The 12,090-nt window shown below is 42.5% G+C and overlaps 1 protein-coding gene across 2 annotated transcripts in view; it reads right to left on the bottom strand.

Moving 5' to 3' along the window:
- Window positions 1-12,090, bottom strand: part of GRAMD4 (GRAM domain containing 4) — a 206,808-nt gene that overhangs the window by 131,171 nt on the left and 63,547 nt on the right. The window contains exons 1-2 of one of the 2 annotated variants that reach the window (XM_073619709.1): window positions 10,203-10,338; window positions 9,866-9,986 (exon numbers count right to left, since the gene is read on the bottom strand). In XM_073619709.1, coding sequence (XP_073475810.1) covers window positions 9,866-9,965 — 100 coding nt within the window. In that variant the 5' untranslated portion in view covers window positions 9,966-9,986; window positions 10,203-10,338. Of the gene's footprint in view, window positions 1-9,865; window positions 9,987-10,202; window positions 10,339-12,090 lie in introns of those variants that run through there. The other variant, XM_073619708.1, reaches the window with a different exon arrangement.

The raw sequence follows: 12,090 nt of genomic DNA, 5'->3' as shown, positions 1-12,090 counted from the left end.
GTGGCACTGTAGATGGGCCCGGTCTATGGAGGCTGTTAAAATCCAGGAGGGATCCCTCCAGTTGAGCGATCCCTCAAGTTGAGCTCTTCAGAGCATATCTTCACTCGTGACCAACACCTTCGACACTGGCGAAAAAAACTCCTGGAAGGAGGAGGGGTTATATAGGGAGTGAACTTCCTGTATTAGGTATACCAGTGTCCATCACCTGAAGGTGCCTATATACCCACATAGTGATTACTATGGTGCTCTGTGTCCCATGATGTACGATAAAGAAAACATCTTTACCCTTGTCCACCAAGGTTTATTGATACCAAACCATGGATAGCTATGGTAGTATGTCTCAAAATCAATAAAGTCTCATTTGGATATTGTCCTGGTTGGGGTTTTCTCCTATGAATGGGGCTGTGCCTGCTATTTATTCATTATTTTCTGCTGTTTGTACCACTTTATTATTAGGCAGTTATTCTACAAATCCAGTATTATATGGCCTAAAGGTTATTTCTTCTTTTAATTTGTTTTAAAACAACAGGGAGTTTTAAGCACTTATTTTTGGGTTGTTGGCCAAAGTCTTTTTTGAATATACGGTTTTGATTCCTTTGTTTGTCTTATGTAGGGTTTTTTTTTTTTTTGTGAGACACCTGAAGCTCCTATAATATATAGCAATTACAATTACTTTGTTTAGCATCAAACAGTCAGCCCTTGGGAAATTGCTGGACCAGCCAGTCTCGGACAAATTAGTAGTGGTTTGCAATCTATACTTGTAGATCATTTTCCTTACAGTTGAATGTTTTAAAAAGGACAAGTTCACTTTTTAAAAGAAAATAATAAAAATTTTTTTGCAGGTAGATAACTTTACATTTACTATTTTTTTGTAGGAGCCTGGAAAGCATTGCACCCGCAATCAGCAGATCACAGGTGCCATGCAGGGCTCCTACAGACAGTAGGACAACAGTCAGTGTAAGCTTTTGTACGTGCAGGCAGTTTCACACTGACAGGAAGAATCGATGGACTACCAGAGCACTCAAAACAGCGCCATGGTAGTTCATAGTGAACTACAAGATTACAGCCACAAACGCTGTTACTTGTAGTTTTCACATTCACAGAACTCTGTGATAGAATGACGTAGCCGGAGCCCCGGGCAGACACTTTTTTTTAAAATTGTGTCAGTGTGTGGGGGAGGAAGATCCCCCGCTTGCTGTCACAACTGGGGTTTGGGCGTGGGGGGGGGTCGTTGCTAGAGCATTATCTTACACCCGTATTCAGGGTGTAACATGTTATGAAAGGTGAACTTATCCTTTAAAATAAATACCCCCTTGCCAGACTCCTGGTCATCCACAATTTTTGGAAGGCCTTAAAGAGTTCTATTGATCTTGCCATGATGACACTACACGTCAATAGCAAAGAAAACACCAGACCCTAGAAGTCTGAGATTTAAATAAAACTGGTTCCATCTGCATACTCCCAAAGAAGGATCTAACCAATGGCATGTAAGCTTGAACACCAGATTCTAATTTCATGAATTTGAAGTTGCGGTAAATTTAGGGGTGTAGTTACTTTTTCCATATGAAAACCCTGCATTTTTGTCAATTTAGTTCATGAAAATACACTGTCAGTTTTTGGCATTGGTTCATGTATATCACCTTTATATGTAGTACTATTTGAATCAAGATCCGATTTTTGCTTGTTCAGATATGTTGAAAAAAGTAAAAATATCCATGGGGTGCATTTTTCATATAACGACATCTCCTGCATTTCCGATATAAAACACAGCAGAATAAAGCTAAACATCAACTCATGTAGAAAGCCATCCTTGCTTTTATATAACAACATTTCTGGAGTTTATAAGACCTACAGGTCATGGGGATGAAAGTGTTACTGTGTGAACAAATTCTTCACACACTGCTAAAGCCGGCCATAAACAAAAGACTTTTTACTGAATGCCATGGAAAAGCCAATTTTTGGCAAACAGCCATAGCTAATGCAACTAGATCTCCTCATTTTGAGCATGCTCATAGTGACAGATTATTTTCACTTCACAGCACTCCTCTATTAACACGCACATCCAAGTCCACTTTCTATTGTGTACTATTGTGTAATACAATTCAGGTTTACTGCAAGGGATTTCTGGCAACTGTCCTTTAATATGCAAGTTGGAGCATCTATAAGTGAATGGTATTTTACAGACATGCTACTTGCATTGGACTGGTCATTTATAGCTGAACTCCAGGAACAGGGCAATATGTAGCAATCCAGTGGGACTTGCTGTACAGCAAGGGTCAACTGCTCATTAAGTCTACGGGTGCCGGAATAAGTAGAAATCCATACCTTTTTTACTTGCTCCTGTAGGATGCCTTTATCCGTCCGACCTGTCCAACGCTGCCACCTAAGGCACTCTCGGCCACAATCACACTTCAGCCTCCTCCATGTACAAAGCAGGGTTATTAGTCATGAATTATACATAATGACATCAAGGGACTGCCAAGAGGCTGGAGCTCCAAGCAGAGGAAGAGTGTGCCCAGGATGGCATGAAAAAGTATACCCTGAAAGGATAAAAATGGAACCCAAAAACATACCCTGTTCTCTGCTGTACTGTGTCACGTGATCTCAGCTAAAGCAGAAGATGACAATTGATTATCTTTTTAGGATATGTGGACTGAATATTCGCAGTGAAGGCAGGGCTCAACAAATCCCAGGCACCAGGTTGCCATGATGAAAAGAAATTGCGTCCTGGTGTCTGTGCTTTTGTTCGCCCATTCACCATTGGCGTAGCATCAGGGGTCTCGCCTGCGACCCAGCCCGGGCGGCCACTGTAGGTCTAATACTAGTGCTTCTGCACTGAACTTGCAACCACTGTGTGACAGAAAGTCAGATCAGTACCGCTCTTATTGCCTCGGGTAAGTAGCACATGTCTGTCTTTCTGGAAGTCTCCAATCAGCACTAGCGCTCTGCAGTCGATCAGGGCTTCTTATGGGACTGGGTATCATTGCTACTGCTCTGCCGCCCTTGCTGTGTACTCCAGGGAGCCGACAGGTCAGAAGAGGAGTCTGGGATCAGGAATGTGAGCAGAGAGATGGACTCGCAGCTTCCTTTTGGAATGCAGGTTTCTTCAGTGTGCAGCTGACAGCATCAGCTTTAACTCTTGGTCTTGCCAGGCTGAGCAGTAATTAACAACTCAGCCATATTTTTGGGGACAGTTGGCAAGTGCAAGAAGGCAATGGTGTAGAGGGAGAGGGGTTGGAAGCCAGTGTGTACATGGAGAGGGCAATGCGTGGAGGAGGCATTGTGTACAGGGAAGGGGTAATATGTACAAGAGGAGACATTGTGTATTAAAAATGTACATCTTCATATATTTATTTTTCTTTAAAAGCATAGCACCCCTTCTCTTATGTAGCCCTGATGTGTATCTTCATAGATTTACGGCACAGGTTTACACACAGTTACACTCAGCTTTTGCCTATTAACCATCTTAGGAACTTTAAGTAGTACATTTAAAACTGTAAAAGATAGTCAGATACTGGAGACTATCGCTCATTTATTATTATTTTAAATGTACTAAGTTCTTAGACATCCTAAGAAGGTTAATAGGCAAAAGCTGAGAGGCTTAACTGAGTAAACCTGTGCCGTGAATCTGCAAAGATACACATCAGGTCTACATAAGAGAAGGGGTTTTGACATTGAAAATATAGTTTTGTTAGTTAGAAGCCAATTTTTTTTTTTTTTTCCACTTTTTTAGCTGGCTCCTAGACTTAAAGCAAACTTGTCAAGCCATGCAGTAAAGGTATATGAATTTTACACACTAGCCCCATTTTAAGCTTGCTCAAAAATCAGACTGCTTGTCAATGCCTGCTACAAGCAGACACGACTGTCTATACATACTAATGCTCTCAACTACTAGACCTAAATGTATTTTACAGAACACAAGGACTTTTGTCGCCAATGAGCTTTTTTGTTCCCGGCATCTTTGCTAGGATGAGGAAAGGGGTTCAAGCAAACAGTAATTAATATTTACAGGATCAGAGATGTGTGGCCTTGTATAAAGTGCCAGGAAGTACAGTACAGCGTAAAATGAGTAGCTTCAATAATGCTCTATAATTTTACCTAACTACATCAATCCATTACAAAGTACTACATTGTCAGCCAAGAGAAAAAAAAAAATCAAATCACAGCTAAAATTTTACTTAAATCTCCCCCACCCCCCGCATGTAGATTTGTACAATAAATACCTATGCACTTAAGTTTGCTAACTTAAGTGTAATTCCAGCCTCTAAGCTTAAAGGCACTCCTACCCAACCACCCCCCCCCCCCCACCTCCCATCTGGCTCCTATACCAACTACCCTGAAGATGCTGATGCTTTTCTAGCATCAGGGCACTTTGGTCCATGGCATTTTGGTGGGTTTGACTGGCCGGGCAGTCAGTCGAACCCACCACCCCCCATTCGGTCGGTCATTCAATCCCCCACCCCCGTCGCTCGGCAAACCCCACACTAGATCGCAGGCCTGCGTCTCCTCCTCGACGGCCAATACAGTCGCTTCTCTTCACAGCCAATCGTTTCTCAAGACCCACTTCCAGATTGGCTGGGAGGAGAATCAGGAAGGCTATAGCGAATATTAATTCGCTATTGTCACACAACTGGGTGGCCTCAGGGCACAGTGCCCTGCGCCCCGAGCCCACGCTTTTTTGAAGCCAATTAGATCCTCAGGCTCTAATCATATGCTTTAATAAAAAAAATTTAAAAAACCCACATTGAAATCTATGCGTCCGGTGCCCTGCATGTGAATTAGGGGCCGGGCGCATGGATTTGGGGGGGGGGGGGGGGGGGGGGGGGGCGACTCCTATAAGCCCCTAATGGAGCAGCCGCCATTGGGAGGGATAGCTCTCAACAGATGCCCCATAGTAAGCTTATGAGCGATGTCACTACCCTGGCATGCCATCTGCTGTCAGTGCCCTCTCCTCTACACTGAACACGATCACATGACCAGATCGGAGTTCCCTGAGAATAGGCAAGTATAGGCATCTTCCATTCTACACTGTAATATAGGAGTTAGAAGATGGGTGGGAGCAGTTTTAGGCTTAGTTTGTTAGAGCCTGGAATTCTACTTTAAAGCGGAGCTCCACCCAAAAGGGGAAGTTGCGCTTTAAGCACTCCTCACCCTCTTCCCTGCCACATTTGGCATGTAATGGGGGGAGCAGATACCTAGTTGACAGGTACCCGCTTCCCACTTCGCTCAGATTCCCTAGGGTCTAGGCCAGTGATGGCGAACCTTGGCACCTCAGATGTTTTGGAACTACATTTCCCATGATGCTCAACTACACTGCAGAGTGCAAGAGCATTATGGGAAAAGTAGTTCCAAAACATCTGGGGTGCCAAAGTTCGCCATCACTGGCCTAGGCGATCCGAGTGGAAGTCCTCCTCTCCCCAGCCCTCCCTCCCTGCAGTCTTATGGGACACGTCAAAGTCCCAGAAGACTGCCGGACCATTAAGCAGGTGCAACGCAGTACACACCTGGTTGTGAAGCCACAAGCTGTCACAGCCGAGTGCCCACAATTAAAATGCTGAGAGGAGAGGGAGAGAAGCGACGGTTTGGGTGACAACATCGCTGGATGCTGGCACAGGTGAGTGTGTGTTTATTAAAAGTCAGCAGCTACACTTTTTGTAGCTGCTGATTTTTAATAAACACAAAAACAACTGGAGCTCTTAAGTATAAATTTTGCAACTTTTCAAATACAAAATCAAGATTGGCTACACCCTTCTCTTCAATTTTTACCAAGGCTGCCAGTCACATACATGCGCAACAGGGAGTTTGTAAATTGTGGAAGGACGCAGATCCAGGTGAAACACTAGTATGAGTGTTCAAATCAAAAAAACTTCTAACCAAATAGATCAATTCTGAGCTTGTTGAAATACAAGGTTAACATTTTTTTTTTTTAATTTGCATACTAGTATAAGGGCACATGGCTGCAAAAAGGTGCCTATATCAGAAAACAGCCAGCCTTGATGTCCAATACCATTACAAAGGCCCATGCACACATTAAGAGTTTTTATCATAAGTGTCTTTTTCTGTTGCAGATCTGAATACAGGTGTATTATGAGTCCATGCACACACCTGTGTAAAGATCAATAAATCTGCTCTGCATTCAGATCTGTAAAAATAAAAAATACATTTGAAAATCTGCATCGGAGGTCCTAAATATGGGGTGCTTTTTTTACACTGTACACGTGTAAACATTTGTGCCAGTATATAATAATGTATAGCATAAATGTACCCTATCCGAGTGCAAAAGCTGCCTACCTCCTAGCAACCAATGGGCTGCATTAACGCTCAAATGTTACATACAGAGCACTTTTTGTGCTGTGTATGTATCCTAAACAGCATAAAGAATCTACACGGAAGTATCCATTGGAGGTGCAATATTTCAGTAATGTAGAAACAGTAAGATGATGAAAGCACTGGAGGAATGCCACAGAACTGGATTCAAACAGGTGACACAACCAGTGTAGGAATGTCAAGCACTGAATTCCAGCTACAGGCAAGCATACTATAGTTCCGATATATTTACCATATGGTACTTATGAGGCAGAGGACAGCCTCATTTAATTTTTTTCCCACTCGCAATTCACCTTTCCACAACTGGCTGACTTTCAGTATATGTGTACCACTGTCTAACAGAAAACAGTCTAATGACTGGCCTCTGTCCAATGGTCTTACTGGAAAAGCAGCTTTCAATCAGCACTTGCAGCCAATGGCTGCAAGCACAGATCAGAGTATTTTACCGAGGGGGAATCCCCGTCAGAATAAAATAGCTCAGCTGGAGAGATTGCTGCATCAACACACTATGTGATGTAGCAATCGGTCAGTTTTTTTTTCGTTCAACCTGCTGGTGTCTGTATAATCACAGGCAAACCACTAGCTCCTTTCACACGATTGGCTCGCAAAAATTCCGCTTGTCTGTTTTTAAGGTGGATCTGATCGGGCCACCCATTGACTTGTATGGGCAGGCGGATATCAGAGGAGATGTGCCCGATGACACTCCCCTGCCATCCGATCTGACAAGAGTCGCTCAAAACAGACGAATGGCGATATGTTCGCCATCCGTCTAGCGGATCGGATGAAAACTGACAGCCTGTCAGTTTTCATCCGATCTCGCCATAGAGAACAGCAGAGCTCTGACAGGTCCGTCCCTGCACAGTGAGCAGAGACGGATCTGTCATCTGCCGGCTCAGCGGGGGATCAACGGCACAATCTCCCGCTGAGTGGATCTGACCCGTGTGAAAGGGGCCTTAGAGTGTACCATACATCAGCACAGCATCCTGTACACTGATAAAGGGAAAGCACAACAGTATAGCAAAAAGTAGGCTGGGCTTATTTTTGCGATGACCGAGTTAGCTGAGGCGGCCGGCATGATCATCAGGTAATTTAGGTACATTAAAATTGCATACTTCTGTTTAGTACCTGCATGATATGGACAATTCCCATTACCATTGGCCAGCTAACAGAGGGATCCCCTTTAGAATTCAGAAGTGGACAGACATCAGACCAAGAGAAGTAAAAAGGGACTGGTCAGAGAAGGTTAAAATGAATGCATGAAAATAAAAAAAGGAGGGGGGTTGGGCTCTAGGATTAACAGGAGGAAACCATAAATGGCTTATTTTTAATTTGGGTTTATTGACACTTTCAATACATAAGCACAAAGACTCATTTCAATATATTGCTCAACAAACACAAAGGATATAAATTCATTCAAGTCCTTTGAAAAGCAAGTTAATCTCTGGTAAAACATAGCCATGACATCAGTGTGCTGCACCTAACCTGAACAGAGCAGAGATGTGGGAGGGACCCAAAAGGCCCACCCACTACAGGTTGCCTGCAGAAAACTAGAGGGGTGCATACAAGACCAGTCACACTTTACATGGAGACACAGCAGCAGTGACTAGTCTTTGTGCATGAGCTTCCTGTAAGAGGTGAAGTTTCACACCAAAATTACTCTACAGATCTAGAAGACACACACTGAAAAGAAGGACAGCCAAATTCAGGCCCGGTTAACACTAGTGCAATGCCATACATCGCTGTGCAGATCACATTTGAGGTCAGTGCAATGCGATTTCAACCATACAAGCTGTATGGCTGAAATCACATCGCATTCGCACCAAAATGGTGCAGGACCCTTTTTTGGTCCGCACTGGAACCTCATCGCATGGGTGTTCACTTTACCCATGCAATCCGATTACTGCACCATTTCACAGTTTGCACTGCAAACCGATCTGGGGAGTGTCATTATCTTCACATTGACACCCCCAGCAGTTTGCAGATCTTAGTGTGAACCACTGTGCGACTCAGATGCGATGCGGGAACCAGCACTGGATTCGCAGGGTTCCTGCATCGCACCAGTTTGAACCGAGACTTATGTGGGAATACACACACCTCGTGTATTTAGACAGCTTGCTTATCCAGGAGTGCAGCTTTAGGCCCCTTTCACATTGCCGCGACTTGAAAGTCGCGTGATTTTAGGGAATGCCTGTGTAAACTTGAGGTCTATGGACTTCAACTTGCATCAAAGTCAGGCCAAAGTAGTACAGGGACTACTTTGAAGTCGCACAGATATGAATGGTACTCATTGGAAATCATGGGGTACGACTTGTCATGCGACTCTGCAGTCCGAAGTCGCACAAGTGTCTAATTAATCCCATTCCCCTTTAAGGAAATGTGTATATAGCCAATAAATAATTACACACCCCTTCAGCTTCAATACAATAGAAAACATGGGTATTGCATACTACACCTCTAAATAGCCCTGTGATGTATTTTGGGAAAAATCCACCCTGATCTTTTGTGCATGACCTTGTTCCAACCTCTATGTTTTGCAAGACTGCACTTACAGGTGGAAGTATTCTCAAATGCCCAAGTAGCAGATTTTTGGCAGGAATCAGCCAGTGGTTGGCAGCATTTCAATCTATTCCAGCCATAGTTGTCCACATTCAATAACTTAAGTGTGTATTCCCGAAACCAGACCTTCCAGGGAAACTTGCCAGAAAGCATAAACTCTTAAAATACGGTCAATTTGCTCATACAAGCCTGCTGACAATATTAACATCTCCAAAGTCGAATTGCTGCAGATAGCAAGCACCCACCCTTGCAGCTTACTTCTATCATTGTTTTAGTGCACTACCCCTAATCATTTGAGAAGTTTAGGTATAGTGCACTAAAAAAAAATTATATATATATATATATATATATATATATATATATATATATATATATATATATATATATATATATATATATATATATATATATATATATATATATATATATATATATATATATATATATATATATAAATAAGTGTGACTACGAGGGATGGTGATGTAATGTTGCAGTTTATCATGCACTACTGTCTGTAACCTTTTTTGTCTGTGTACATTTGGCAAAAAAAAAAAAAAAAAGTGTGACAAAGACACCAACTAAATTATAATTGAAAGTAGAATGCAGCAATCCAACCACAGCTGACAAATGATTTTATGACTTTCATACAGTTCAAGGTTTACATTTCTATAGTCCAAGAAAGTACAAAAAAAAAAAAAACTCCAAATCACCTCTAACATATGCAAATCAATGTTTGTGCTTGCATATTGTACCCACGTCACAAGTGTAAGTAGATTTTTAGCTCATGCAAATGTGCTATAAATCTCTTTATACACTAATGAATGGCATTTGAAAAATGGCACATGTCACATGACTAATCAGTCTAGAACAAATAATGCATCAATAAGCCAACTGCATAGTGAACTACATCAGTGGTGTAATCCATTATATACGCAGGACACTCCTGACAACAAATATTTTGTGAAGAATAAACAGTACTTACGCAGGAAGTGTTTTTCCAGTAAGGCAATTTCCAGATGCCCTTTAATCTCATTGAGTCGGTCAAGTTCTGTCCGGTTAAATTCTGATACTCCAGATGCCATGATGATGGTCCCTGAACCAGCCTAAGAAGGAGTTACACAGATAATATTAACTATTCCATATATATGAGGCAAACACTGGCAAGTAAGATGCAAAGTCAGGTTATATACACAGTAAAAATTAGCAGCATCCTCTGTACGCTGTCATGCAAACCATAAAATACTAACAGCTGTTGTATTAAATATACTGGTTTGTCATTTCATCTCAACAATGCTAGTAAATAACAAAGCAGTATTAACCTTATTTCTTGATCTGTGCTCAGAACACAAATCCTGTAGTATCAGATAAGACAGGGAAAGTAGAACAGCAGCATTCTGGGCAGCTATGAACTAGAGCAGAAAGCCTTTTTTTTTTAAACAGCTTGGAGAGTGAAAGAAATAGGACTCCACAGCACACGCAGGCGCAGCCCACTACTGTCAGCATTCCTGCAGCAGTAAGGGAATATGCAACGTCACGGATGATCTTAAAGAAAAAATAAAAATATGAAGCAAGGGTGGGACCCAAGTGAGAGCACTGCAGGACCTGGAGAATCCTCCCAGTCTGGTCAGAATCTCACCGACAGATCTTCAGATATAGATATTACCAAGACACAAACACAAAGGATGAACTGGCTGCAGCACATTACATTTTACCTTTGTGGATTATTACACGTGAATTTCTCTGCCTCCAAAAGTGAGGGAGTAAATCAGCAATTATAGTATACACTAAGGACCCGCATAAAGCCTCACCACGCGACACTGATATATTATTTGAAAAGTACATTGCACACTGTGATTTCATAAAACAAAATTACATGTTTAAAGAAACACAAGCTGCTTCATCATTCATGCAGCCCATAGCCTGTCATTTACTTACTTACTACTCTGAATGTAATGTGTGTGCAGCAGGAAACACTTAGGAATCCAGACATAAGGGCTGAATTCACACCTGAGCGTTTTCAGCTTGTAAAACACCCCAAAACACGCCTGAAAAACGCCCAACAAACAAAATCCCATTCATTTCAATGGCACCTGTTCACATCTGAGCGTTTTGTCACCTGAAGCAAAAAACACCTTGAAAAACACCTTTAGCTCAAAAAAAAAATGAGCTTTTTTGGGGCAGATTACAGATGTTTTTCTGCTTTTTACATTGGTGACCTTTTGACCTATACAAAATTGCAGCAAAAACACTGTTTAAAATGCCGTAAAAGCGCGCAACTTTGAAACGCTCAGGTGTGAATGCAGCCCAAGACATTCAAGCCTGTACAATGATTGTGCTTCTAAATCAACTGACTAAATAATTACAGAGTACAGCAGCTTCTGGCTCTACTCCACAATGACTCAAATATTACATTGTTTTCTGCTGAGACACATAAAAGGCCCCTTTCACACAGGCCAAATCTAGGTTTTGTTCAGCAAGGGGACCGCAGAGGAGCAGCCAGATGATAGGTCTGCGTCTGCAGAGAGGACATGGACACAGCCTGCTCTACTCTATGGGCAGCCGGATGAAAACAGACTGGCTGTTCGTTTACACCCGAATGCCCTATGATCCGATCAGCCATAGGGGGAACGGATCCCCTTCCATTTTTTTTTTATGCCGTATCAGATCGGACCCAGGAGGTAGCAGGGCAAGGACAAGTGTTTTTACATCCTGCACTCCATAGAGGAGAATGGAGGGTCCAATCGGGACTGGCTGAAAAACAGACCCTTTGGGTGAAAGGGACCTAAAATCCGTTCCTTCGGGTCACAATCAAGAGGCCTAATAGTATCCAAAATGTACAAAGATCAGTCACACTGATATCAGCAAAAGTCTTTCATTATCTGGAGCCACCCATCGCCAACCACAGACTGCAGGAAAGAATAAAAAAAAAATATCACTTGGTTTCCCCATCAACACATTCAGTGTTGATGAGGGAATTCCTCTCATGGAGCCATCAGCAGGGGGCACGGGGAGCTGCCCCTGCTGGGAAAACACACACTGATTATTGCTAGTGGCCATGGTAGTTGGCAATAATTGCGAGACCCATCATGCTGGTTGTACCAAAGTCGATCGATGAACTGACTTGGGTACAATCAGCCTGCCCATATATGGTTCAAATCTCAGCCAGCCCCTGCTGAACCGGTTTAGCAAATGGTTGTTTTGTTACGG

The sequence above is a fragment of the Aquarana catesbeiana genome, linkage group LG03 (assembly GCF_042186555.1).
Source record: "Aquarana catesbeiana isolate 2022-GZ linkage group LG03, ASM4218655v1, whole genome shotgun sequence".
NCBI classification, from domain to species: Eukaryota; Metazoa; Chordata; class Amphibia; order Anura; family Ranidae; genus Aquarana; species Aquarana catesbeiana.
This window is presented reverse-complemented; position numbering and strand designations above follow the sequence as displayed.